Raw genomic sequence first — 27,323 nt, 5'->3', positions numbered from 1 at the left:
TGCTGGCCATTCCAACCTCGTGCTCAACTGTCAGATTTTTACAAAAACTAGTACTTAGAAGCGAACGATACGAAGAACGCTAAGAAGCAGAGTTATAATCGCGAAAATCGAAGTTCGCAAATTGCGGGCAATTTTTCTCTGTCACTGTAATTACGCCTTCATTGGAGTAAAAGAGAAAGATACCCGCAATTTGCGCATTTCGGTTTTCGCGGTAGCTCCGGGCGCTCAGGTTTAGCTATATATACTTATCTACACTTCATTAAAACTCAATAAATGTATGACTCCGTCATTTCCGTTGTTATTAATTGTTTTTAATAGTTTCCAAACACGGGATCGTCAAAAAAATATATTTAATTATAGAACCTGCTCATAACACTTCACGATAATCGGTTGTGACCTGAAGAGGAGAACATCCGGACATACGAAATCATTATTGCCCAAGGTGAAATGGAGACCTTCGCTAACGCTCGGTTAATTAGAATAAAATGTAACCTAAAATTATAATTATAACTAATATGTTTAAACAATTAAAACATAGGTGATTTAGCCTAATACACATACCTATATGAAGGGTTCCCATAAAGTTTGCTGCGTTCCCCATTTCGATCGCTATGCCGATCCGTTGGGCGAGGAACGAGCTAGCCCTACGGTCACCGGTGACCTAATTTACGTATAAATCTGATAAAAAGGTAAACATACTAGTGCTCGACATGCTAATGCCCAATAGATGACACCCTGCTGTCACCTCTATTAACAATGACTTAAGTTTCAGGATGACAATGTACTGGTACCGCGTCAGAACCAGGACGTTTACCTTATTACATTTATTTAAATCCATAATTCGTTGTTGTGCAGGCGCGGAGATGTCGCGTTGGCGCGGCGTCAATGGCGCCGGCTGAGCACGCTCGGCTAGGCGCCGATGCGCGCCTGGCTGCTCGTGTGTGCGGCGCTCGCCTTCGCGCCCGGACCGACGTCGGCGACCGCCGCGCACCCGTCTCGCGTCAGAGACGACCATATCAAAGGACAGATACTCGCCAAGGTTGGTGCAATTGTCATTCATACATTCATTTATCCCACCGCACCCGTCTCGCGTCAGAGACGATCATATCAAAGGACAGAGACCTACTCGCCAACGTTGGTGCAGTAGTCATTCATACATTCATTCATTCAATGTTGGCAAGCAACCGAGAGCCGCAGACGGAACGGTGTCAAAGGACAGATACTCGCCAAGGTTGGTGCAATAGTCATTCATACATTCGTTCATCCCATCGGTTGACAAGCACCCGAAAGTTGCAGACGGGACGGTCAAGGACTCGCCATCAAGGTAAGAGACCGGAGTATCTGGTCTGAACGCGTGTCAAAGTGTTCGACCGATGTCGACGACCGCCGCGCTCCCGTCTCGCGTCAGAGACGACCATAGGAAAGGACAGATACTCGCCAAGGTTGGTGCAATAGTCATTCATACATTCATTCATTCAATGTCGGCAAGCAACCGAAAGCCGCAGACGGGACGGTCAAGGACTCGCCATCAAGGTAAGAGACCGGAGTATCTGGTCTGAACGCGTGTCAAAGCGTTGGACCGATGTCAGCGACCGCCGCGCAACCGTCTCGCGACAGAGACGACCATATCAAAGGACTCGCCAAGGTTGGTGCAATAGTCATTCATTCATACATACATTCATCCCATCGGTCGTCGAGCACCCGAAAGCCGCAGACGAGACGGTCAAGGACTCGCCATCAAGGTTCTTACCTTGACCGGAGTATCTGTTCTGAATGCGTGTCAAAGCGTTCGACAACGCCGAAGAACGCAGAGGACGGCAGAAATGCTTCAACCGGCATCGAGACACCTGTTTTTTCAGGAGCTTGTCTCAACAAGCTGATAGAAATAGAGTTCTATAGACCCCAACATTCACGATCTGCACGATCGACTTATGAGTAGGCAAACCAGAGCTTTGACTGTTGCTCCAGATTCAAGCATGATGACATTACTGTGCCTTGCCAGACTTAAATTTTGATTTTACCTCTTAAAATATCGGGATACGTGGAAAGGAAGGATGACTGGGAGACTTTTGCTCGGGACACTCTAGGCTCATAATATAAGTACTACTACTACTTCACTGGCTCAGTGACCCAAAAAGCATTTTGGCCTGTGATAGAAGAGAGCGCCACTCTGCTCTATTCTGCGCCACTTCACGCCAGTTATCGAACTCCGTGGGCAGACAGGTGTTTTAGAGCTTTGTCACCGCTACGTTGAATACCGCTGGCGGTACCTGGGATGTCCGGAAGGACGTTTTCCACCCAGGTGCCCCACATAATATATGCTCTTCTCACATCTCGATCCTCTCCCCTCCTCTCCAGCTGACCAGGTCAGCAGAGTCGTGTAAGTGTGGAGGTTCATATAAGTAAATCACTACATAAGTAGTATAAAACAAAGTCGCTTCCCGCTGTCTGTCCCTATGTATGCTTAGATCTTTAAAACTACGCAACGGATTTTGAAGCGGTTTTTTTAATAGATAGAGTGATTCAAGAGGAAGGTCTATGTATAATTTGTTAACCCGTCCGAAGCCGGGTCGCTAGTAAACAATAATATTTGTTCCAGCTGGGGCTTACATCGAGACCAACGCCGCTGCGCGCGCCGCCTCGAGACGTGGTGCGCAAGATCCTACAGCGAGCGGCCGATCCTGCGCCAGCGCATACCGACACCGAGCCGCAAGACATGCGGGAAATCATCGCCATTGCGCATAGAGGTCCACACATATACTATAACACAGATGGGCCATTTTATTTAAAGTTGTCCCCTACACTTTTTTTTCAAAATTGGGTTTTTTTATGTTATTTCTACTTGGAATCATGAGCTCTTTTGATCCTAATAGGAGAAAAAAAGTGTCCCGAAATTTTCATACATTTTTCGATATTTCCATTTCGTGACCGCCATACAACGTCTATGAAAAATGGTAACGGAATGGGAAAAAAAACCTTGGGACACTTTTTTTCTCCTATTAGGATAGAAAGAGCTCGTGATTCTGAGTAGAAATGACATAGAAATTCTCAAAATAAAAAAATAAGTGTAGGGGACAGCTTTAAATAAAATGGCCCAGATACACTAGTTGTAGTCACACTAAAACAACTTACATACACAGTACGTCACACATACGGACGTAATACACAGAAGTTCTCAATTTGTCTTTCATGTCATGTCTAATATGGTAGTACTTATTTCGATATAAAAAACCTCGCGTTGGTTGTAAACTCCCTGTGTTTATATAACTATCTTATGATCAATCTTATGATTTGCTTTTGTCTTTTATGTGTCAATTTCGTTAGTGATGTAGTGCATAATTATTTTCCGTCGTATTTTCACGGAAACGTACAAACGTGTCTTGGTATTTCAGTCAGTTTCGGCATAGAGAAAGAAATACATAGATTGGTCACTCGTCAGTCCATACTTGCGCATATATGCTCAACAACATTAGACTTTCCGGTCGGTGTTACATCTATTGTCAAGTAGCAGTACTGTTAATTCCGCTACTCGATGCTAGATGTCGACTATGAAATTAATGGTCTTTTTGGTACCAAAACTGATGTATGGCGTGAGCACTCTTGTCTTACTATATTTCTCTATGGTCTCGGTAGAAAATCATTCCATATAATTAGTTGCAAAACCATAGAAATATAGCCTATAATTCTCAAATATAACTAAGTATACAGCGAATAGCGGTTCGCTTTCCACGTGTCTTGATTAATTGATATTGGTGCCCCACATCTTTATGAAATTGGCCTCGGCCAAATTGTACGCCTCAAGATTCCGTCATGAGCCAAGAAACTTGCGGTTTAATGTGTAAAATATAGCCCGACTTGAACTATTAACGCGGTTGGAATTTGTGTAAGTTAGGTACTTTTAATTAGAGTTTGATATCGTTAGAATGTTACATTTTTTAAGACGATTGCCTAAAAAAAGGGTGTTAGGTGTATTTTTTACTTCTATCGAAAAATGTTCAGCATATAAAAGTTTTTTAGCTAATCAAAACTTTTATTGACCTGTAATCACAACTTTTTTTAATAGCGGGAAATTGTGTATTGGGTAATATGTATTTAAAGCCGCAGGCGGAGTATAACGTCAGTGAATCGTGTCAGATAAGTGCCAGTCATGCCGTTTTTTCAGTCAAAAATATACTAAGATCTTCGTCTATATATATTCCGTCGCTGATCGAATCCAAATATTAATAATACATCTTTGAAACTAGAACATTCTTAGACCCATCCTCACATCGCAGCACTTAAACTTATTTCAAATCCGAAATATACACTAGTTTACCCGCCAGTCTCATAGAGGACAAATAAAAACTGTCAACCGACGACAAACGACCAGCGGAGCGCACTCCCGGAGCATTATAGGATGTAATAAATATTAACCACTCTGTTCTACCATTTGGCCGACACTGCTATGTACATAATTGCAGACTTCTGGCCCGTTCCGTTGGAAAAAACGTTATTTACATATGTGAGCAATGATTAATTGTGTTCTGTCTAGTGCCCTGGATCTAGACAAGGTTACAGTATCGTGCCAGACGTCTAGCCTAGTAATTGGGAGTGGTTCAGTAATTTCAGGGGTAAATAGGGGTTTTTTGTTTGCATTTTTGTGATATATCGGTGGGATAGTGATAATGGAATCTAGGAAATTGTACTATCGTAATTGTAAATGGGGGATGCTAAGTTTTTTCGCATTTTGGTAGTGTGTTACTTGTTGTTGTGTATTTCTCGAGAAATTAGGTTGGATACCGACGTGACGGGGTAGCCAGAGCGTTACGCAGTGTACGACGTAGGCGAACAACACGCGAACACGAAGCGAAGCGATGCGGCGCGGGGTGAATCAATCCTTTGATGCCTATAGAAGTGTCCTACGTGGGCGATCTCGTTGCGAACGCGAACGCCGTGGGCCCGCCGCACCGCGATGAGCCGCGTCGCGTTCGCAAGTTGTTCGCTTACGTAAGACGCAGCGTTAGCCGCGTAAGGGTAACCTTCCATTTCTGACCGCAGCTGCACTACTGGTACTGAACGCGTCGGTGTTACTGTCAATTTCCATAGTAAAATGAACAGTAGTGCAGCTGCGGTTGGAAATGGACCTTAAGCTGAAGACGCTGAACGAATCTGGCCTCCCCCACTGGAGAGCTTGGGCATTCTATTTTATAATTTGTGTTATTTTTGTGCTGGGATGCTCTTTAAATTGTTGGCTGACAATTTTCTGTGTATCTCACTGTTGTTTTAGTTGCGGGGATGACAATAATTTGGGTTTTTAATAACATTTTTTTTCCTTATAACTAAGCGAACCTCGCCTACTACGTAGTAACAACATACGTTGTATATATCTATTGTAATCACATAAGTATACTTACACTACGTATGTAACTATAGTTAACTATAGTTACCTACGTAGGGTTCCCCATGCACATCTGTCAAAATTGAGGGCCAAAATTCATTTTTGTATCCTTTTGCCACCTGTCCACCATCATGAAAGACAAATAAACCTCAGAACAGAATATACTATCATCTACAGAATACACACACTTAATTATAAATAATTTTAGAAATAAATGGAAAAAGCGAAATGACTCATAAGTTTGATTGAGAATATAAAAGTTTGACAATAGTGGGAAATCACGTAATAAAATACTTTAAGGCGAGGTGTGTCCAGGCTGATTGTGATATTTTTCCATAACCGCTAATGTTGCTTTGCTAATTGATGTTTTAAATTTAGGTTACTAATTATTCGATTAGGTACTTTAAAAATTCAAAAATTTAATCTAAAATTCCTTGGCATGCCTCACCTTAGGGTAACATTCCATTTCTGACCGCAGCTGCACTACTGGTACTGAACGCGCCGCTGTTACTGTCAATTTCCATAGTAAAATGAAGAGTAGTGCAGCTGCGGTTGGAAATGGACTGTCACCTTTAAATAGCATTATGTTTATTGTACTATTATAATCTACAAGATTTTCTTTCAGTGTTGATAATGGACTTTTGCGAATATAATTTTAATTAAGTTGTTTCCAGAAAGCAAGCAGCTCTTTGAAGGAACTTGAGACCTCAGGACTTGAAATGGTAAGGAAAATATTTGTATTTTCAGTATTAAGCTTATTAAAGTATTTAAACCAAGTCAATCACGTAAAATTTAAGGTGATTAACTGATTAGGGTCATACACATTTTAACGAGTTCAGATCCGTCCTGTAGACATGGCCAAAAAATAAGAGAATCTGAAGCCAATTTTATCGCTGCACCCGTACAGGTGGGATTACATTTTTAGGGTTCCGTACCCAAAGAGTAAAAACGGGACCTTATTACTAAGACTTCACTATCCGTCTGTCCGTCTGTCTGTCACCAGGCTGTATCTCATAAACCGTGATAGCTAGGCAGTTGAAATTTTCCCAGATGATGTATTTCTATTGCCGCTATATCAACAAATACTAAAAGAATATAATAAATATTTAAGTGGCTCCCATACAACAAATGTGATTTTTTTTGCCGTTTTTTGCGTATTGGTACGGAACCCTTCGTGGGCGAGTCCGACTCGCACTTGGCCAGTTTATTTTTGACTACATGGATGACTTAAAAATAACCAATATGAGCGAATGAGTAGAAAAAACGTAAAAAAATAGTTACACTTTTATCTAAACCTCGTAAACCTCTTCAATATAACGTAGGTACTTGTTACATATGATAACGGTTGTAAATCGCTAGTAAAGGGTAAATGATGAGCGTAGTAAAACGAAGGGTTACTCATAAAAACGTCCTAGGGAAAGAAAGATTATATTAGTTTGTCAAAGGACTGTCTCATTTCAAACATAGACAGAGAGAATCATACTATCTTTGTCTTACACTAGTAATAGCACCCAAAAGAAAAGGATGAGTATAGTTTTCCTGGTTCTTACTGACTGACAAATTGGTTTGACCAACTATACATCGTATTTCTTGCCAGTGTTATTGTAAAGGGATAGAATAGAATTATGGATAGGTACCTACCTACATTTTACGTACACATAAAACGCATTTTTAGTTTATGGTAGGTTCATGGTAAATCTTAAGGTTGATGTTAATTCAATTTCCTTAAAAAAATTGTGACATTCGTTCAAATAATTTACGACGTTCATTAGATACCTACCGTCGTAATAAAGAACGTTCCATGATACGAATTCATATCTTATACCTTTAAACGAGCAATTAATATATTATATTGAGGATATCGGAAACGGCTCTAACGATTTCGATGAAATTTGCTATATGAGGGTTTTCGGGGGCGAAAAGTCGTTCTAGCTAGATCATATCTCCGTAAACGCGGATTTTTGAGTTTTTAATGTTTTTCGAGCAAAGCTCGGTATCCCAGATATTACTGAAACGTAGTAACGTCTCATCAAAACCGTGAAGTTTTAATAAAACGTCATCCCAGTCCACATAAAATTGGGTAACTGTCAACTGACCTCGTAAAATATCAGAAATATAGCCAGGACCATAGACTAGGAATCCTCTAGACGGAGTTTAGAGCAATTATTTCATGAAACCGGTGCTGCCAAAAATACTGGGGTGCGGGGGACGAGGTGAGCGAGTCCCGTGCCGTGATTGGTCCGTTCAAAGACACGGACGTCACACAAAGACACTTTGACTCGAAAATGGAGTAAAACTATCGTATATTTGTGGCAGAGGGGGTAGCGCTACTATGCTCAGTCTGGAGGATGTCTTGTCTGTGGCCAGGACGAATCGGGGAAAGTCTGAAGGAATTATATAAGCGTCCGGACTTCTAGAGGTCGGCATGAGTCGTAGATTATTTTGTTATTTCGTTCTGAGTATAGAAGTTCCGAGTATTGAGAGTTGTTTAATAGGATTACTTTAGGCAAAGAGAATAAATAATATAGAGAGGTCCTAGCTGTCATAGTATTTTGTAGTCACAGCAAATTTACTGCCATCTATCGACACACGATTAAAACTCAAAATGAAAATGTATAAAACTATCAAAAAAATGTATATATATGGATAAATTATGTTATTATTTTTATAGCATTTCGACCCATGTTCTTTTACTGATACCTAAGTGTTAAATGTTAGATCTCGGGCGTAAAGGAAACTATGAGAAGTCCATACGAAGATATATATTGTTAATTATGAAACGGTGTCCTCAACGCCATCGAGCCGAGCATAGGCCAAAGATGTGTGCGCCATCTATCCGAGAATGACATTTTCTTGTTTTCCGAGGCACATTTTTTTCCTTAGACTTTATTAATCTTATACGGAGTTACATAATATATGTCTTTGCTTTAGGTACCCGAAATGCCAATGTGACATTTGGTACGATTTTTATGCTGTAGACCAGCCATACTCAAAGTCGGAACCCTAGGGTTCCGCGACACCCCTGCACTCCCTGCAGGGGTTCCGCAAGAATTTAGAATTACGCTTATTCAATAAAAAAATACACTTCTAAAAACTATTGTTTTATTGTAGGGTTCCATCAAGTATTTCGCTTTCCAAAAGGGTTCCGTCAAAAAAAAGATTGAGAACCGCTGCTGTAATAGACAGAGAGGTAGATTGAAAAAACGTCCATTTTGACACATCTATAACTGTCACCGAGGTGGAAAAAAAAACCGGCCAAGTGCGAGTTGGACTCGCGCACGGAGGGTTCCGCACCATCAACAAAAAATAGAGCAAAACAAGCAAAAAAACGGTCACCCATCCAAGTACTGACCCCGCCCGACGTTGCTTAACTTCGGTCAAAAATCACGTTTGTTGTGTGGGAGCCCCACTTAAATCTTTATTTTATTCTGTTTTTAGTATTTGTTGTTATAGCGGCAACAGAAATACATCATCTGTGAAAATTTCAACTGTCTAGCTATCACGGTTCGTGAGATACAGCCTGGTGACAGACGGCCGGACGGACGGACGGACGGACAGCGGAGTCTTAGTAATAGGGTCCCGTTTTTACCCTTTGGGTACGGAACCCTAAAAACGATGTTTAGCCTTGTCCCATCGTTCGCTTGGTCCCTCAATATGCGTCCTTGCCTCAAAAATTGACAATGTTTCAACTTACCTCTGCTTTATTCACCTCGGTCTCCCCTAAGTACAGTGTTACAAACCGGTCTTGTTGAATTATTAATATATTATACATGGTAACTTTAGATTTAACTTAACCTAAGAATAATATATATATACAATTTGCTCTGTACTCTGTAGGTATAACGCATAAAGTTACTTATAAAAATAATTGAGAGCGCACTATTCGCCAACAAACTGTCTACAGTTTGGCGAAACTTAGTATGCCTAGACATGAGTATTTTTTGAAATAAATAAATTAAAAAAAAAAGTAGGTATATCCTAAAAAATCTTACTCTGAGTTACGAAACCATCGTGTTTTCATAACTCGACGGAAAATTACATAATTGTATTTATCTATAAACCAGCCAAATTTCATCCAAATCCAATAACAAATTCGACAAGATAACAAAAATCAGCCCGCTATGGAAACATTATATGTAATTAATTCATGTTTAGATATTATTTGCACTTTGGCGGTTCTAAGATAATTAAATAAACGGAGAGTGAGTAGGTAATACATCGTTTCATACTCGTACTTTGCAAGCAAATAAATGATTTAAAATTCCATACTATTTTCTTTGGGCAGCAGTCCATAGTTCAAAAACCAGACTGTATTGCGTATTGTAATGATTATAATACTATGATGTCGAGATTTTCTTCTTCCAGCCAATTATCTGACCGTTTCCCATCTCAATACGGTTATGTTATTAATTCAATAACGTATCAAAATGCATGATTTACCGATATGGGAACAGACGATCGGGCAGTTTGATATATTCATGAATTCTTTTATTCATTCATGTAATGTCGAAATGATGAATAGATTTTTTTCTTTCTAATCTATGAGCGACATATGGTTTTATTTCCGAATGAGTAGTTTTAGGAGTTTTGTGGAATGAACTGTCGTCCGTCAAGTTTCTTCTAAACCGGTTCAGCGGTTATTGATTCCCCATATAAATTTCCACCCTCCATTTCACCCCCTTGAGGAGTGAGTTCTGAGATAAAAAGTATCATGTCCTTTCCCGGAACTCAAAGTGTCTGTATACCAAATTTCAACTAAATCGGTTTAGGAGTTTAAGCGTGAAGAGGTAACAGACAGACAAACACACTTTCGCATTTTTAATATTATAGTATGGATTTAAGGAATCTCGGAAACAGCTCTAAAGATTTCGATGAAATTTGCTATATGGGGGTTTTCGGGGGCGAAAAATTTGCTAGGTCTTATCTCTGGGGAAGCGCGCATTTTTGAATTTTAATGTTTTCCGAACAAAGCTCGTTCTCCCAGATATTGATCGTTATGATTTACAATTGTAATAATACAATTTCAGAATTGGAGACAATAGCGGCCGGTATGGAGACGCCCTGTGGCTAAAAGATGACTGAGTAAGTCAAATTTTTGTTTACATGTTTGTTCTCTTGTAGTAATTAGTACAGTATATCGGAGCGGCCAAGGTGCTCACAATATCTGAATACGCACTCTAACGCCCTGACAATAGAGGCGTGTTCAGATATTTGTGAGCGCCTTAGCCGCTCCGATATATCTGATGGCGACTGTACATACATATAATTATGACTTAAGGATGACTCACCCCGATAGTCAGCTTCAAGCCGATAATTGGCAAGAAACGGCGCAGGATCGGGAAAAATGGTGTGCTCTCGTTTCGGAGGCCAAGATCCTCTTTGGGTCGCTGAGCCGTAATAGTTAGTTAGTTAGTTTAAGGGTGACTCACGCTAGACCGGGCCGTGCCCGGGCCGACTGCTGATCGGTGATCACGTGGTGCTTTCCATAGATAACGAAGCTCCGGAAGCTCCGGCCCAGCCACGGCCCGGTCTATACTGAGACCCTTTAATTTGGGGCTCTTGTGCGAACTTGGGACTTCGAATGTTTGATATTTTTACACTAATATCACTCAAGATTCTTTAAATAAATTTGACCGGCTACTTAACAGCTGCATTCGATTCGTGTTCGGACTTCGTAAGTATGACCATATCTCTTATTTCCGTAGAAAACTTAATTGGCTCCCTATACGAGAACGTAGGTCCCTTCGTACTCTGTGTACTCTCTACTCAATCTTGTTTGACCCGTCCGCCCCAGATTATCTCCGGTCGAAATTTAAATTTGTCACTCCACGTCCAGGTATTACAGATCTTCGCTCTTCCCGTAGCCTTACGCTCATTGTCCCCCAGCATCGAACGGGTTTCATGTCCAATTCTTTCACTATTCAGGCTATCAGACTTTGGAACATTCTCCCACTCCCTATCAGACAAGCGCAGACCAAATTCACATTCAAGCGCATGCTGCGCAAGTATTTCCTTGACAAACTTTCCTCTTCGTCAACTTAATGATTCACACTAGGTGTTTATATATGTATGGTATATATGTAGGTTTATTTCTATATTAAGTATATGTGTAAGTATATCAATATAGTTTATATTCATAATGATATAGTCCTGTTTTCATATTAATATATTTTAAAAGACACTGCACCTACTTAATCTTTCTGGTTTGACCCATTGGTTGACTGGTAGAGAATGCCTTAAGGCATTAAGTCCGCCATTTGTACCTTCATGTATTGTGCAATAAAGATTAAAATAAATAAATAAATAAATAAATATTTTTGAAAATTGGATAAATCTACTAAACTAGAAGCACTATTTACTGTAGCAAAGTACGTGACGTACTCGTTTACGTTAAGTATCATTATGTACCTACGGGATTTTGAGTTTACACAACGTCCCGCTTGGCGCGCTGTTCAAATCCTACACAAAAATAGACGCAAACGCGAACGCTCGTCGCGCTATTGAATGAAATTTACACTAAGTACTTAGTAGGTACGCGCGGCTGCCATCAGTTTGGCACTGACATAAACGCCGTCGAGAACGTAATTTACTTTTTATACATCTCGCTCGTACTCGCATATTAGTGCAAACGAGATGTATAGAAAGTAAATTACGTTCTCGATAGCGTAAATTTCAGTTTTGACACTGTCAGTGACTCATGCTACGGGTTCTGAGCACTCGGCAAAGCAGAGGCATAAAAACTTTACTTGATCGTGACGTCACTATTGATATCGATAACACTCGAGTCGATTTTTAATTAATCACTAGCACTGGTACGTTTTTGCCTCCGCAAACCCGGGCTTTTATAATAAACTAGCTTTTGCCCGCGACTTCGTCTGCGTGGAGTTAGTAATGCGCCAGCTTATTTTTACCCAATCTCCTTTTAATTTTCCATACAAATTTCAACCCCCTTAAAGGGTGATTTCTGAAATAAATACTCCCCTATGTCCTTCCCCGGGACTCAAACTACCTCCATACCAAATTACAACTAAATCGGTTCAGCGGTTTAAGCGTGAAGAGGTAACAGACAGACAGACACACTTTCGCATTTATAATATTAGTATGGATTCTTACCAAACAGCTCAGTTGAACACTAAACTTGCAACCTCATTAAGAATAGTACCCAGAAAGACCGTTAAAATATTTTAGTAGTGCTACTTATAGTTTGAATCAATAACCGAGTACAGTGAGAGAAAAAAGTCGTTGCATTTTATATTAGCAGTAGATAGAGATACCCTAAACAGAGGGTTGCGTAACGCCTGTGTGTGGTCTAAGCAACAAGCGGTGGCGGGTGAAGATTATTTATATTGAATGACCTTTCGTATGTGTGTGGTGGTCAATAATCCTTTTTTTCTAGCCTGTCTGAGTGTCCCATTGCTGGGCAAAGTCCTCTCCCCTTGATCTCCACAACTCCCGGTAGTATAGAGCAGAAAAAATCTTTCTCGAGAAAAACGCAAAAAGTTGACTAATAATTTGGTCAGATTCCTAGGTTCGAGGTCAATTTAATACAGAATTTATAAAGTTCAAATTTGTTAAGTAACGAATATTTTTATTTTGATGTGTGCAGATTTATTTTATTAATTTAACTCGATAAATTGTTGGTACTGGAAGGAGGTTAGTGTGTCATAATTTACCATTTTACATACTATTAGTCGTGCAAAACATTTTTTTAGATACTCAAAAAGGTGGCAAATTCGATTTTTAACATATTTTCAGCACTACGCGCCCTTTTTTTATTTATTCTGAAACAAACAGTCATACATGGTTCATGTTTTTTAAAGACAAATATATGGGAGACCGAGCTTTGCTCGGAAAACATATAAAAACTCGAAAATGCGAGTTTTCCCAGAGATAAAACCTAGCTAGATCGATTTGTCACCCCCAAAAACCCCCATATAGCAAATTTCATGGAAATCGTTAGAGCCGTTCCGAAATATATATACATATAAATAAATAAATAAATAAATATGCAAGAATTGCTCGTTTAAAGGTATTAGATAAGAATAGACCTATAGTCTCGTAGTCTCTCTTTTTTTAATGGCATATTGTTTTACAAGACTATAACTATGTCATCTCGACTCAGTAATAATAATATTAGACACTTGGTTTTCATTTTTTTACTTTGTAAGATGGCACCGTGACAAGTGGCAAATTGGCTAAAAAAAAATTGGGAAATATGGGCCGCATTAAATTGGTACAGTTACAACTGACTATACATATGGTCGGTTGCACCAAACCGTATGTCACCGTTGAAGCGTTCGCTAAATTTTATTGCATGGGAAGTTTCATAGTTCACTGCTGAGTGACGTTGATCAGTCCGCTAATTGTTTAGTGAGGTAACGAATAGTAATACGAATATGGGTATACGCCGAATATTCCAAAATGTCCGTTTTTAGTCTACAGTGTCTACACGGAAAATCATAATTATCGTTGCGAGTCTATGGGATTCATATAAAAATCACGTTGACCATCGCGTCGTACCTAAGTTTAAATTTTGGTCACTTTGGCTATCACTTATTTGATGCTGACTGTACAAAGACCAATTTTTTTTTAGAGTAGGTACCTTGCTTTAAAACATGAAATAAGGCGAGGATTGTCATACAGCACAAATAAAGGGGGAAATCCGAAAACTGTACATTTGTATACTTCTTTGATGACAAAGTTATATTTGCAGTTGGTAATCATGTCAGTGTATAGGGACAACTGCAAGATTAATTTTGTACCTTATTTATAAGTAATTTTCGAATCCGTATTATATTTTTTATGAAGTTTTACTCAACATCGTAACTTTTTCTCATCTAAACGTCATTTAAAATTTGCTTTGTTTGAGCTTTACCATCGACTCTGAAATAGTAATTACGAAAAAGATTCACTTATAAACAAAGCTGGGGGCGGTTATTTGGCAAAAGTATCGATAATTAAGTTAAGTTAACCCTTTGAACGCCACGCCTACCTACAGCGTGCGGCGCGTCATCGCAAACCTTGTCGGAATGCATGATATTGGCCGGTTAGCCGCGCGGATCTGTTTACGTCTTGTGCAAACACTCCCTACCTGTCATTAAACTTTGCCCTCAAGAAAAAATAAACTAGATTGGAAATAAGAGATATGCTGTTGTCTACGACATAACTGCAACGCTCTGTTTTCAAATGACGGGGGTTTTTTCAAGCTTAGGACATAACATAAGACTAAAGGGGCCCACCTGATTACCAGTTCGCCGGACGAAAATCAGCCTGCCAGTTGTTCGGAACTGTCACCTTTTGCGTTTAACTGACAGGCTGATATCGTCCGGCGAACAAGTAATCAGTGGGCCCCTTAAGTACAGAATACCGAACCGCTGTCGCCTGTGCCTCAGACCTCGGCGCATTTGGGCGCCGGCCAGAGGAGGCGTGCAGCACGAATCTGACGCCTCGCTATTCGGTCCGATACCGCTCCGGGATTGCACGCAGATTTTATTTAACCGCGCATTTGACCCATTAAACAAAATTAAGGCTCGGGTTTGCTTTGGAATGGTTAAGAGTAAACAATAAAAATATATATAAGTAGGTACTGAAAGAAAACTCCTGGGTTGAAACGACTTTTAACTCGCTTCATAGGAAAATAATTATCGACTTTCAGAGTCTGAGAAATATAATTAGTAAAGTAATTAATCACTTACATAGTATAAAACAAAGACGCTTCCCGCTGTCTGTCCCTATGTATGCTTAGATCTTTAAAACTACGCAACGGATTTTGATGCGGTTTTTTATTGTTTATTGTCATTTATTGCATACATGTACATTGATGCATAGAAATACATGATGTTATACTTAATGTTAGGAAGCGTACATGTTACCCTGTGAGGGTGTTACAATATGATTGTAGCTGTCTTACATTTACTTAATCACTAACTTATATAGCAATACGAAATTTTTACTTAATTCTCTAATATCTTAATTTAATTATATTTATAATATATAGTTAATTCGAATAAAATACCGTTTTTTCCTTACATCTAGAAAAGTAGGTCAGATTAGTTAATTAATTAAGGTTATCATCATTTAGGAAATCATCGATGCTATAGTAACATTTTTCGGTAAGTAAGTTAATGAGTTTTCTTTTAAATATTTTGTCTTTCGTCTCAGTAGATATATTATGAGGGAGCTTGTTGAATATTTTGATTGATCTTACGTGGGGGCTATTTTTATATATTGCTAGATTACATGTCGGAGTAGCTAATAAATTGTTACATCTCGTGGTACCTGCTACTACGTCTTTACGCATTTGGTATAGGTGTAGGTGTTTTCGTACAAAGTTTGCTGTTTCTAGAATGTATATACAAGGTAGGGTCAGCAATTTATATTTCAAAAAGAACGGGCGGCAGCTTTCCGGCACTCGTATGTTAGCAAGAATACGGACACAATGTTTTTGCATGATAAAGAGATCTTGAGCATCTGTGCTGGATCCCCACAGGATCACTCCATAGCGCAGCCACGAATAGGCATAGGCATAGTATACCGAAAGGGCACAATGTAGATAGAGTGATTCAAGAGGAAGATTTATGTATAATTTGTTAAGCCGTGCGAAGCCGGGGCGGGTCGCTAGTTAAGAATATATTCTACTTTTACCTGAACCTTTTCTACTCTTATTAATTATAATTACTTATGATTAGTTTATAATTTGTACAATCAGCCGCAGAAGTTGCTAAGCGGGCGAGGTGTTCAAAATAATCTTGACGCGACTTTATTGTTAAGAGAGTTAGAGCGTGTCAAGGTAATTTTGAATAACTCGCCCGCTTATCAACTTCTGCTGCTGATAATATCGTCAGGTGACAAGCAAAAGTCACTAATTACAGTAATTTAATAAAATAATTTGATTTATTTTTTAAGTTATATGAACTGCTGAATTTAGCTCCACATCCAATTCTTGTTTAAAAGATTTTAAAAACGAGCTTATTCATTATAATATATTATGCATACATTTCAAATAGCATGAAAGCTGTAAAAGTCAAGCTTTTACTACAGTAAAAATATTTCTCAGCTGTTTTCATCTGAAGCGTCGCTAGTGTCCCTAGATTGGTTTCAGTCTGCGCTCCGCAACTCGTAAAATTTACTATCGATCTGGTGACTCACGAGTGTAGATAGCTGAGGCTAAAATAAAGACTTCGAGAACTTTCATACAAGCTTACAATGTCTAAAATACTCACAGATCTAAAGAGCTTACAAACTAGCGCTTCAAGATATATGAAGTGTGTAAAAAGGATATCAAGTATATGAATATTTCATGAGTGGGAAAGAGGCAGACTACAAATAAAAAAACGCAAACTTTAGAGCTTCATAGCGGCCGCTAACGGCCACTTAAATGTACTAAAATTTAAGGTTAGCGGACTAGAAAATACGAAATTTGTATTTAAGGGATGGGACCCACCATGATTATATCTTATTGATTGAAATTATGTACAACTTGACATTTAACAAATTGTTATTAATAAACAAATTTCATTTAATTTCATTTAATTTCATTTCATTTCATTTCATTACAAAAGCTAATAATTTACGCAGTCACATATTATTTCAAAATACAATGCTTCCTAGAGTCAGGCTAAGCTAACTCTGCACTCTGCAGCGTCTTTGATACCACAGAGTGTGAAAGTGTTATCATAAACGTCAAACTTCTATGAAATTATGACGATTAAAATAACACTTGCACACCTTGTGCTATCAAAGACGCTGCAGAGCTGAGGTAGGTATGACAGGGGCCAGTACAGCGGTGTGAAACCGCTACAACGGGATTGGTTGATGAGTTCGCATCACGCGCGCGATTGGTTGACGAGTTCGCATTACACGCGCTATTGGTCGCAACTAGTTGCGTTAGACTGCACGATTGGCTGGAATTCGTGAGTAACACCGCTGAACTAGTACCATTTTTAGTGCCCCATTAGCCCGTCCTTAGATATTATACGTCAATGCCCCTGCCCGTATATCCCACTCTTATTTAATACTTAAAAGAACACAATAAAATCCCAAACTTATCTACAATAATTATGCCTCTCACATTGGCGACCATTCGGAATATATCAAAATTATGTTTCGGCGGAGCAATAAAATTTCCAAGTTGAATCTCTTTGCATTTCCGTTCGTGGAATTGAACCGCCATGCTATACCTACTGGATTTTCTTTAGGGGAATGTAGACTTTATGCCCTGGGTTTAAGGCTTAGAAACGCGCGGGGCTTATATCGATTAGGCTTGAAGACGATGTTATTTTGGAGCGTTTGCGTTACTTATTTATGTAGGTTTATGTTTAGTTTTAATAAGCTTTTTAGCTTTAGGCGAAATATAGTTACATCTTCAGATAGGTACCTATGTCTTATATGAATCTTACAAAAAGTGCTCTTGTGGCCTATTTGCTTACAATAAGTTAGTTGCTGTGTAAAGTAATCAAACAACTATCAGTTTTTATTTTAAAAAATATATTATGGTACTTAACTACATACTTAATAGTTAAACGACTATAATTGTAGGTACAGTCACGCTGCGTGATTGTAACGCCATTTAGGGTTCTAGCTAAATTAGACATTCCATAGCGTATGTATGGAACAACCATTTTAACTGGGACCCTAAATGGCGTAATACTCGTGAATACATAGAATTTAGTCTATTTACTACTGAATTATATGTATAAATTATAGTCGTACTACCAAAGTCACCGCATATCAATTTTGTAATGGTTCTCATCCCGTTGGTAAAAACATACGCAAAAACCATAAATAACCAAAAATTTATAAAGCATACTAGCTAGTAGCTAGTATCTGCCCGCGACTAATATTTTGTGCTGACATTGGTAAAACAAATCTCTGCATTAACCCATACACACCAAAACTACACCAAAAGCAGGTCTGGCCGACATAAATCAACAAGAAATACTAAATTCAAAATTAGAAATCCCTTCCTTACTTGAAATGGTTTATCTCAAGGTCCCTCGTGTCCGTATACGTCAGTGTCGCAGAAAGGAATTGTTCTCTATTCCTATTAGCAGAACATGTTATGCCCGTAATATGTTTATTAGACGTGCTTGCCGACTTTTTAATGAATGTGATAAACTAACAGACTTTGATATTTTTAATAGTAGTATAATATCTTTAAAGAAAATGTTCCAATGATTAGCGATACAATTCACTAATGTTCCAAACCCTTAGATTACATTAAATTTCAGATTAAAGATTAAAGTTTATGACATAATGTGTAACTTCTCAAATATTTTTTGTTAAAGTTATACTTGTAGTGTAAATGTATGTGCACTTATATTATATAGTACCTATTTAGCACAGTTACAATTTAAGGAAACTGTAGGTCTTGTGGGAGTTAACTATTTATGTACAGATTTTTGTATATGACCGTTTGTTTCTCAATAAATAAAATAAAATAAAAAATAAAGAAATGAAACTACGGTGACTGCTTACCATTTAAAAAAAGCTTTAGTGTTCTTAACTATCACAGGAGTCTTTATTATTCAACGATGTGTGTAAATACGTTTTTCCGTAAAAAAACTGAAACTGCAAATAAATTAAATTTGTTGAAAACCCCCAATTATCTAGATATAATAAAAGAATACTCCATGCAACAGAGCCCCGGGCCAGGGCGATACGTTGCGACTGTTGCGAGAAGTATGCGTCAGCCCTGGGGTCTCCTGTGGTATAAATAAATTACTAAATTAAATTAAAATAAATAATGAAATTATTAAAAATGATCGTCGAATCAACATCCCACATGGCAGTAAATTATGTAAATTATCTTAATACTTTATATATAGGTACCTACTTATTTTATATAAGTACTAACATCCATTAATAAATTTCATATGAATAAACATACCCTTTGTGCATGGGAATCATATGTCCATAAGTGGGTCGTAAATTGGCTATAACTATTATTTCCATATTGACAATCGCTACCGCTTATGACTTGGACCGCTCTAAGATATCGGAAATAGTGCACGTCCCAGCAGTAATGAGCGTATTGACTCGTGGGCGCGACTGTACCGACTGTGCCGGAGATTGACCTTTGACGTGGCGATTGTACCGGCTACAGGATGCTGTTTTATGGCAATAATTATTATTTAATCACCCATTATATGTCTCTACTTAGCGCTGGTGGCCTAGCGGTAAGAGCGTGCGACTTGCAATTCGGAGGTCGCGGGTTCGAACCCCGGCTCGTACCAATGAGTTTTTCGGAACTTATGTATCATTTGATATTTACCAGTCGCTTTTCGGTGAAGGAAAACATCGTGAGGAAACCGGACTAATCCCAATACGGGCCTAGTTTCCCCTCTGGGTTGGAAGGTCAGATGGCAGTCGCTTTCGTAAAAACTAGTGCCCACGCCAATTACTGGGATTAGTTGCCAAGCGAACCCCAGGTTCCCATGAGCCGTGGCAAAATGCCGGGACAAAGCGAGGAAGATGATGATATATGTCTCTACTTAAAATATTGTGATAAATATTATAGGTAGTAATCCTCTAAAATCCACCACTTTTTATTATAAAACCAATCGCATCATCTCCATACAATATATAATTAGCTGAAATATGACTACGATCGAGAAAATGTACGAATTTACTTTTACATTGAAAATTTTCGGAAACTTCAAATAGTTTTGTTTGAAGATCGAAATTTTCCGTTCCCAAAATGAAATTTTTCTCAAATTCCTATGGAATTTCTAACGTTTTTGAAACCTTGTGCGCACTTCTGTAGGCACTTCACAAGAAATAATCATGTCACTAAAATCCGGTGTTAAAGTTTTCCCTCTGATGAAAAGATCATGACCTAATGATAAAAGGGAGACATGAGATACCTAAACCATTTCAAATAAGTAAAGAATCTTTGAGAAGTCGACAAACAGATTTATTTTTAGATTTTTTAAATTATTTTAGGATTTTTTTTAAATGTAACTGACTTGTTAAAAACAATAAATGCCATAGTTTTAATCCCTAGAACAAATATAGATTTTCGGGTATATAAATATTATTTATATACTTAATGACCACCACCGTGTCGCCGAAATAAAATATTTTTTAGCTTGTAAGATTTTTATTATTGTATGTACCTATGTTAGATCTATGGGCCTTAGTTGCCTGATAAGAAATGATATTTGATTTGATTTGATTTGATAATGAAAACTTATCATCGCGATTCCGACTCATCCTGTAGCAGTAAAATGGCGGACATTGTAACACTACGCAATCGAGATGCACTGGCGAGCACGAAAACTGCTGAGCGGGCAATTTATGCGACTACATATAGAATAGATAAAATAGCTATAGTGGGCGAACCATACACGCAAGATCCATATTGTGATCCGTCAATATAAAGTGTCGGATTACGATATTTATTGACGTGTAGGGTAGTGTATTGACGGATCACAATATTTCGCTGGATTTCTGGAAATCCTTGTGATCTGATCCTAGCTTCGCGGGGCTCCTATTTCTGAGCGGTTTGCCCTTCGGGCATTTGAAGGTACCTAACGAACCTAACCTACCTACCTATTGATTTAGTGAGACGTCCGTGAAAACATTACACTTTGGGGGGAAAACGTAGATAGGTAAGTAGGTTAGGTTCGTTAGGTAGCTTCAGATGCCCGAAGGGCAAACCGCCCAGAAATAGGAGCCCCGCAAAGCGGGGCTGGAAAAGAAACACATGTAGTGCGGTCTGTGCGGTCGGACCATGGTAAAAATAAATTAAATTACTTACAAACATTGTCAAACTCCGGTTACGTAGGCGACCGAAAGAATTTAACTGGTCAGATACGATGCGGCTAAACGTAGGCCGCCTTATTGAAGAACGTATCGCAATGACAATCCGGCTAATCATCGAACCGCCGCATTTCAAAACGCCCCTGTTTTTGAAAACGGCTAGCCGTAATGTAATACGGCAGATTATACGATCTGACTACGACACGTGTCCTGCTAATTATTTATGTTGTACATTGACTTATATCTCAGGACGTGCCTTACGGGTACTAAAAATGGTACTAGTTCAGCGGTGTCACTCACAAATTCGAGCCAATCGTGCAGTCTAACGCAACTAGTTGCGACCAATCGCGCACGTGATGCGAACTCATCAACCAATCGCGTTGTAGCGATGTCACACCGCTGTACTGGTTGTGCTGGACTGGCTGTTATTGCCCGTAAAGCCAGTCCTGAGATATACCTGTGTCAATGATAATGTCATTAATATTTAATTTTATCTCATTTCAGGTGGCACAGCTTAGTCAGGAAATCGGGAGAACATCGGAGTTTGGATCCCGCCTCACAGAAGAAGACATGACCCCTAGAACTCCTAGAACAATGAAAGAAAAGAAAGAAAGAAAATACATTTATTTACGTCAAACCAGTATAATTACATAGAATACATACAATGTCATCATCATATTCATATTCCTTTATTCATAACATTACAAACTTACATGTCAAAAGGGTTATTAATACTTATACTTAGTTCAATTTCAATTAAATTACAATCCATTAAAATTATATTAATCGATTAAAGTAAAATAAAACAATATAAAAACAATAAAAAAAATCATATTTACACAAAAAGTTTGAGAATCCGTAAGCATCTAGGCAAAAATCACGTAATTTTTTCTTGCTAAAAAATTATAATCGCAACAACGCAATCATAGATATGATAGAGTCGAAAAATGTGCAGTCAAGCGTGAGTCGGACTTAATGTACGGAACCCTTGGAACGCGAGTCTCGCACTTGGTAATTTTTTTCTCGTACTTGACTTCTAGTTGACATCGCCATATGGGTTGTATCCGTGTCAAATAGTTGCAGTTCTTATTGATTCCCGGTAATTGTTTTGCCAACATTAACCTCGTGCCGCCCAATGTACATTAGGATGTACACTCAGTTTCGATGGAATGTCAACCTTAATTATTAACATAGAAGGTAGCATTTCATTTGTCTCGTAAAATTTTCGAACAAATGAAATTCAACCCTAATTGAAAATACAACAAGGTTCAAACTTCCTTGGCTATAATTTGGTACGGTGGGCGGCACGGCGTTAAGATAACTTACGCCTTATCAACGCAGCTGCATCCTTGACTATGTGTCGCAGGGAAGCTAGTGAAATAGGAAATTATTCAAAATGTCCAGACTAGCTATCATGGTCGCATTATTATCATCTGTCATGCCATGCGTCACTTTCGCACTTACATATTTGTTAGAACGTGAACGTGAACGTCTTAGCCCTACAGATCAAAACTTTTTTTTGGCACTGTATGTAGAAGGTTTTTACAATAAATGTATTTTTAGGGTTCCGTAGCCAAATGGCAAAAAACGGAACCCTTATAGATTCGTCATGTCTGTTTGTCTGTCCGTCTGTCTGTCCGTCCGTATGTCACAGCCACTTTTCTCCGAAACTATAAGAACTATACTGTTGAAACTTGGTAAGTAGATGTATTCTGTGAACCGCATTAAGATTTTCACACAAAAATAGAAAAAAAACAATAAATTTTTGGGGTTCCCCATACTTCGAACTGAAACTCAAAAATTTTTTTTTCATCAAACCCATACGTGTGGGGTATCTATGGATAGGTCTTCAAAAATGATATTGAGGTTCCTAATATCATTTTTTTCTAAACTGAATAGTTTGCGCGAGAGACACTTCCAAAGTGGTAAAATGTGTGTCCCCCCCCCTGTAACTTCTAAAATAAGAGAATGATAAAACTAAAAAAAATATATGATGTACCATGTAAACTTCCACCGAAAATTGGTTTGAACGAGATCTAGTAAGTAGTTTTTTTTTTATACGTCTTAAATCGCCTAAATACGGAACCCTTCATGGGCGAGTCCGACTCGCACTTGGCCGCTTTTTTCCTCTTCTTCAAACTTATTTTCAAGACTTCAGGCATTTAAAATATTGAGTTATGTTGGTTTAGGTTATGTTCGACGCCAATCTATAAATTTTACTTTATTAAATAACCATCAATCGATCAATTGCAATTTCTAATTTTACAATTTAACTTCGGTTTTTTATAGCTGTATAAGTAGGTATATTAATCGTTACCGAAATGTTTATTAATTTCTCATATACCTACATACCTACTCATGTACGTGACCCACCATCATCTGTGGTTTTAAAAACTAAAACAGTAACAATTTTGTTATAAAATAACTCACAATAAATCATTAAATCGTAAAACTCGCGTTTAATTATAAAACCCTAATAATCTCAATTTTTTGTATTTTTTGAATCGCAGAACAAATATACAATACAATCCAAATCCTTAACAATACAAATCCTTTTTAATTCACAACCTCGGAATAAATGTAAATGTAAAAGACCGAAGGGAGTGTTTTAAATCGACACGAATTGCGTATTACCTATTCGCACATGTATCGTACATTGTTTTACAGTATGTACATATCATTGCCATTTACATTTTCGACATAGGCAACGACAGTGCTTATTCCCGCACTAGTGCGGGAAAGTAGCACCATAATGTAGGTACTGTAAAATAAATAATCATACATTGTTAAATATATAAAAAGATTTAGGATTTTTGCAAAACTTCAATTTGGCACATTGCAAGTAACATGATATACCACTTACATCTATGAAGCAAGCAGCTCTGTTTGTAATAGTGTACTTTGAAACGCTTCCTGTTGTGCACTTATAATGTCATGTTTTCTTTCTAGTCGCTACTTATTCTGTAGGTTACACAAATGTATACTCAGTTATTTATATTTAATTGATAAAGTATAGGATACTCTTAGCAGAGATATGCATAATGTTTAGCTGTAGTTAAAACAATAAAATTAAAGCTAACTTCCCGGTTTGACAGCAGATCTAGAATAGGGTATTTAACTACTAGTCAAATCAGTTTCTTTTTTTGAACTGTCACAACGATTTTACTCTTGGAGGATACAACTAAACGGAGTAGCCATAAACAGGCTTTCCCCTCTGTCGAAAATAGGCGGCCAACGGTCATACACAATGTATGGACTGACGTTTATCTGACATGGCTATTTTTACGTTACGCGTACATTTGACGTTCCCCTCCCCCGCAAAAATCGGCAGACTGTTTTGTACAGAAAATTACAGACATGGCGTCTCCGTTTGATTATATCCTCCAAGATTTTACTAGTATGGAATTTATATGAAACACTAGCATGTGACGTCACAATCAAAGAAACTACTCTTTTTAGTTTTATACGGGTTTTAAAATAGAAATTGTGTCTAAAAATACCTGCGGTCTATGTTTATCTAATATCTTCTGGTGCTTTATTTCATGCATGATGTAAAATAATTTATTTTAAATACAGTGAAATACCCTATTGTCAATGTCAAACGTTATAGATTTTTTTGCCGAGTCATTTTTCGGGAAATTTTCAAAAAGGCTGAGCCATGGGGGTGCTAGTTGTACAGCAGAGCCACAAGTAAAAATTATTTGTCGCAACTTAATTAATTCAAAAGTACACGGATTTTGATGTTTTCATTCCAACCTCATTCGTAATTGAGGTTGAATCATTATCATCATGTTATAATACATATTTATTGTTCTCGGAGTAATTAGTACAAGTGATAAGATGAATGTATGTATATTGTAAACACCTTTGTCTCATTAACAAATTGGTGCTTATTTGTGTTTAAAATATAGGCATAATAAGCCTAGGAACGGTGCTCTAGGTAACGATAATCGGGCCATTTTATTTAAAGTTGTCCCTTACACTTTTCTTTCAAAATTGGAATTTTTTATGTTATTTCTACTCAGAATCATGAGCTCTTTTGATCCTAATAGGAGAAAAAAAGTGTCCCAAGATTTCCATACATTTTTCGATCTTTCCATTCCGAAACCGCCATACAAAGTCAATGAAAAATGGTAACGGAATGGGGAAAATAGGTACCTTGGGACACTTTTTGTCTCCTATTAGGATAGAAAGAGCTCGTGATTCTGAGTAGAAATAACATAGAAATTCACAAATTAAAAAAAAAAGTGTAGGGGACAACTTTAAATAAAATGGCCCATTTCATGTTTTATTGTTAGTTAAAGTAGTTAGTTAATGAAACGTGTTTTTTTGCGATTATTATGGCAGTAACTGATTAAGGTTTTATACCTTTTAGAAAAAAGCTTCCTTCCGTTTCAATATACAAAGAGTATTGTCAGAGGATAAGATAGTGACTACTATAGTTGGTCAAACCAATCTGTCAGTAAATAAGAACAAAAACTATACTCATCCTTTTTTTTGGGTGCTAGCACTAGTGTAAGGCAAAGATAGTATGATTCTCTCTGTGTATGTTTGAAATGAGACAGTCCTTAGACAAACTATATATAAAATAGTGACCGAAGTATACCTACATATAAACTAGTTCTTCATTTCGTCAATAACATAAGTACTCAAAAATCATGGAGAATGGAAAATATTTAGAAGTGGAAAAACGTTTTTCACCTCAGCAGCTCGAACAAGGGTACTTTGCTACTTAAAAACAGTGAGCAAAATCGCATTTTGCTCACTGAGTGAGACAAAATGAGCAAAATGCGATTTTGCTCACTCAGTGAGCAAAATACGATTTTGCTCACTGTTTTTAAGTAGCAAAGTACCCTTGTTCGAGCTGCTAAGGTGAAAATTTAATTGTTGGTATATCTTAAGAAAACATGAGTGAATAGAGGTAAGTGATGAAGAAGGAATACATTTTTCGGGTTCTCTAATATGTTCTCACTGCTGAGGTGAAAAATGTTGTGTACTACACGAGATCAAAGTTATTTACATCTCGTGCGCTTTTGAGTCCCTTACTACGCTCAAGATTCTAAATTAGATTCACTCGCTACGCTCGTGAATCTATTATAGAATCTTTCGCTTGCACGGGACTCAAAATAAGCACTCGAAGAAATATCAAACTTTGATCTCTTGTTGTACAAATAACTATTTTCATTTTGTATCCAGAACGATCAAATGCTAATCTTCCCTCTAAGAACTCATGCTGGAAAGTTTAGTTTTCATAGCATTTAAATTACTGTATATTATTTCATTGATGGAATAGGGATCTTTCCTCTACTTAAAATAAATTATTTCACTATTTTTTAAGTACTAGTTTTAATGTTATACTTTTTATTGTTAGTTTATACGTATGTTGTTGTTCAATAAATAATTCTATATAATTATTTCACACTATGCACGAAATAAAGCACCAGATAATTATTAGAAAAACATAGCACTTATTTTTGAACGCAATTTCTATTTAATAAATCGAATTGTAATATAAAAAGTAGGTCAGTTGACCGTGACGTCACTATATGCTCGTTTTCATATAAATTCCACATAATCAAATCGTTTTCACAGTTCCAAAAAAAGAAGCTTAAATACATCATTTATTCAGTGAACAACGACTAATAAAACAAATAATAAAAAGCCTTAAAATTAAAATAACAAACTAAAATTAAAAACTAGAATTAAAAACTTAAAAAGAAGCTGATTTGACTAGCAGGAAAGTAGCCTACTGAAAAGTTTTATGGGACAAATAGGTTTTTGCTGGTTGCCTATTCGTAACACAGTATTTATTTGTACTTATTAGGTTCAGAATGAAACAGTTAATGAGCTTAAGTATGATACCAACTTGAACTCCGGTAGAATGTTCGACATTGAACTTATACTTTATCTTACACACACTATAGTTAGGTATACCCAAATTTAAACTGACGTATGTGTACTTAAATGTTATGGTAGTTACGCCCTTTTGGAATAAAATAGTGCGGCTATCTCAAAAGTGCGTGACTTCTATCACTCGCGGGCAGCGGGATATAGTCAGTCGTTGCGGATTGGTCACTACGTTTTTATAAACAAAAGGTAAGTATACTGTCCTACTAAGCCAAATAGCGCTGTCTCAAACGAAAATTCATTGCTAATTTAGTTTATTTAGCTGATAATTACATTT

At 37.7% G+C, this 27,323-nt stretch overlaps 1 protein-coding gene across 1 annotated transcript in view; it reads left to right on the top strand.

Moving 5' to 3' along the window:
- LOC134658492 (uncharacterized) overlaps positions 1-21,713 on the top strand; it is a 49,374-nt gene extending 27,661 nt beyond the window's left edge. The window contains exons 2-4 of the mRNA XM_063514178.1: positions 856-1,039; positions 2,600-2,775; positions 21,644-21,713. Of these exons, the coding sequence (XP_063370248.1) occupies positions 920-1,039; positions 2,600-2,775; positions 21,644-21,713 (366 nt within the window). The 5' untranslated portion in view covers positions 856-919. The remainder of the gene's footprint in view (positions 1-855; positions 1,040-2,599; positions 2,776-21,643) is intronic.
- Positions 21,714-27,323: the final 5,610 nt, after the last annotated feature.

Source organism: Cydia amplana, chromosome 22, assembly GCF_948474715.1.
Source record: "Cydia amplana chromosome 22, ilCydAmpl1.1, whole genome shotgun sequence".
In the NCBI taxonomy this organism is placed as follows: Eukaryota; Metazoa; Arthropoda; class Insecta; order Lepidoptera; family Tortricidae; genus Cydia; species Cydia amplana.
Note: the sequence above shows the minus strand (reverse complement) of the source record. Positions and strands in the feature narration are given on the sequence as shown.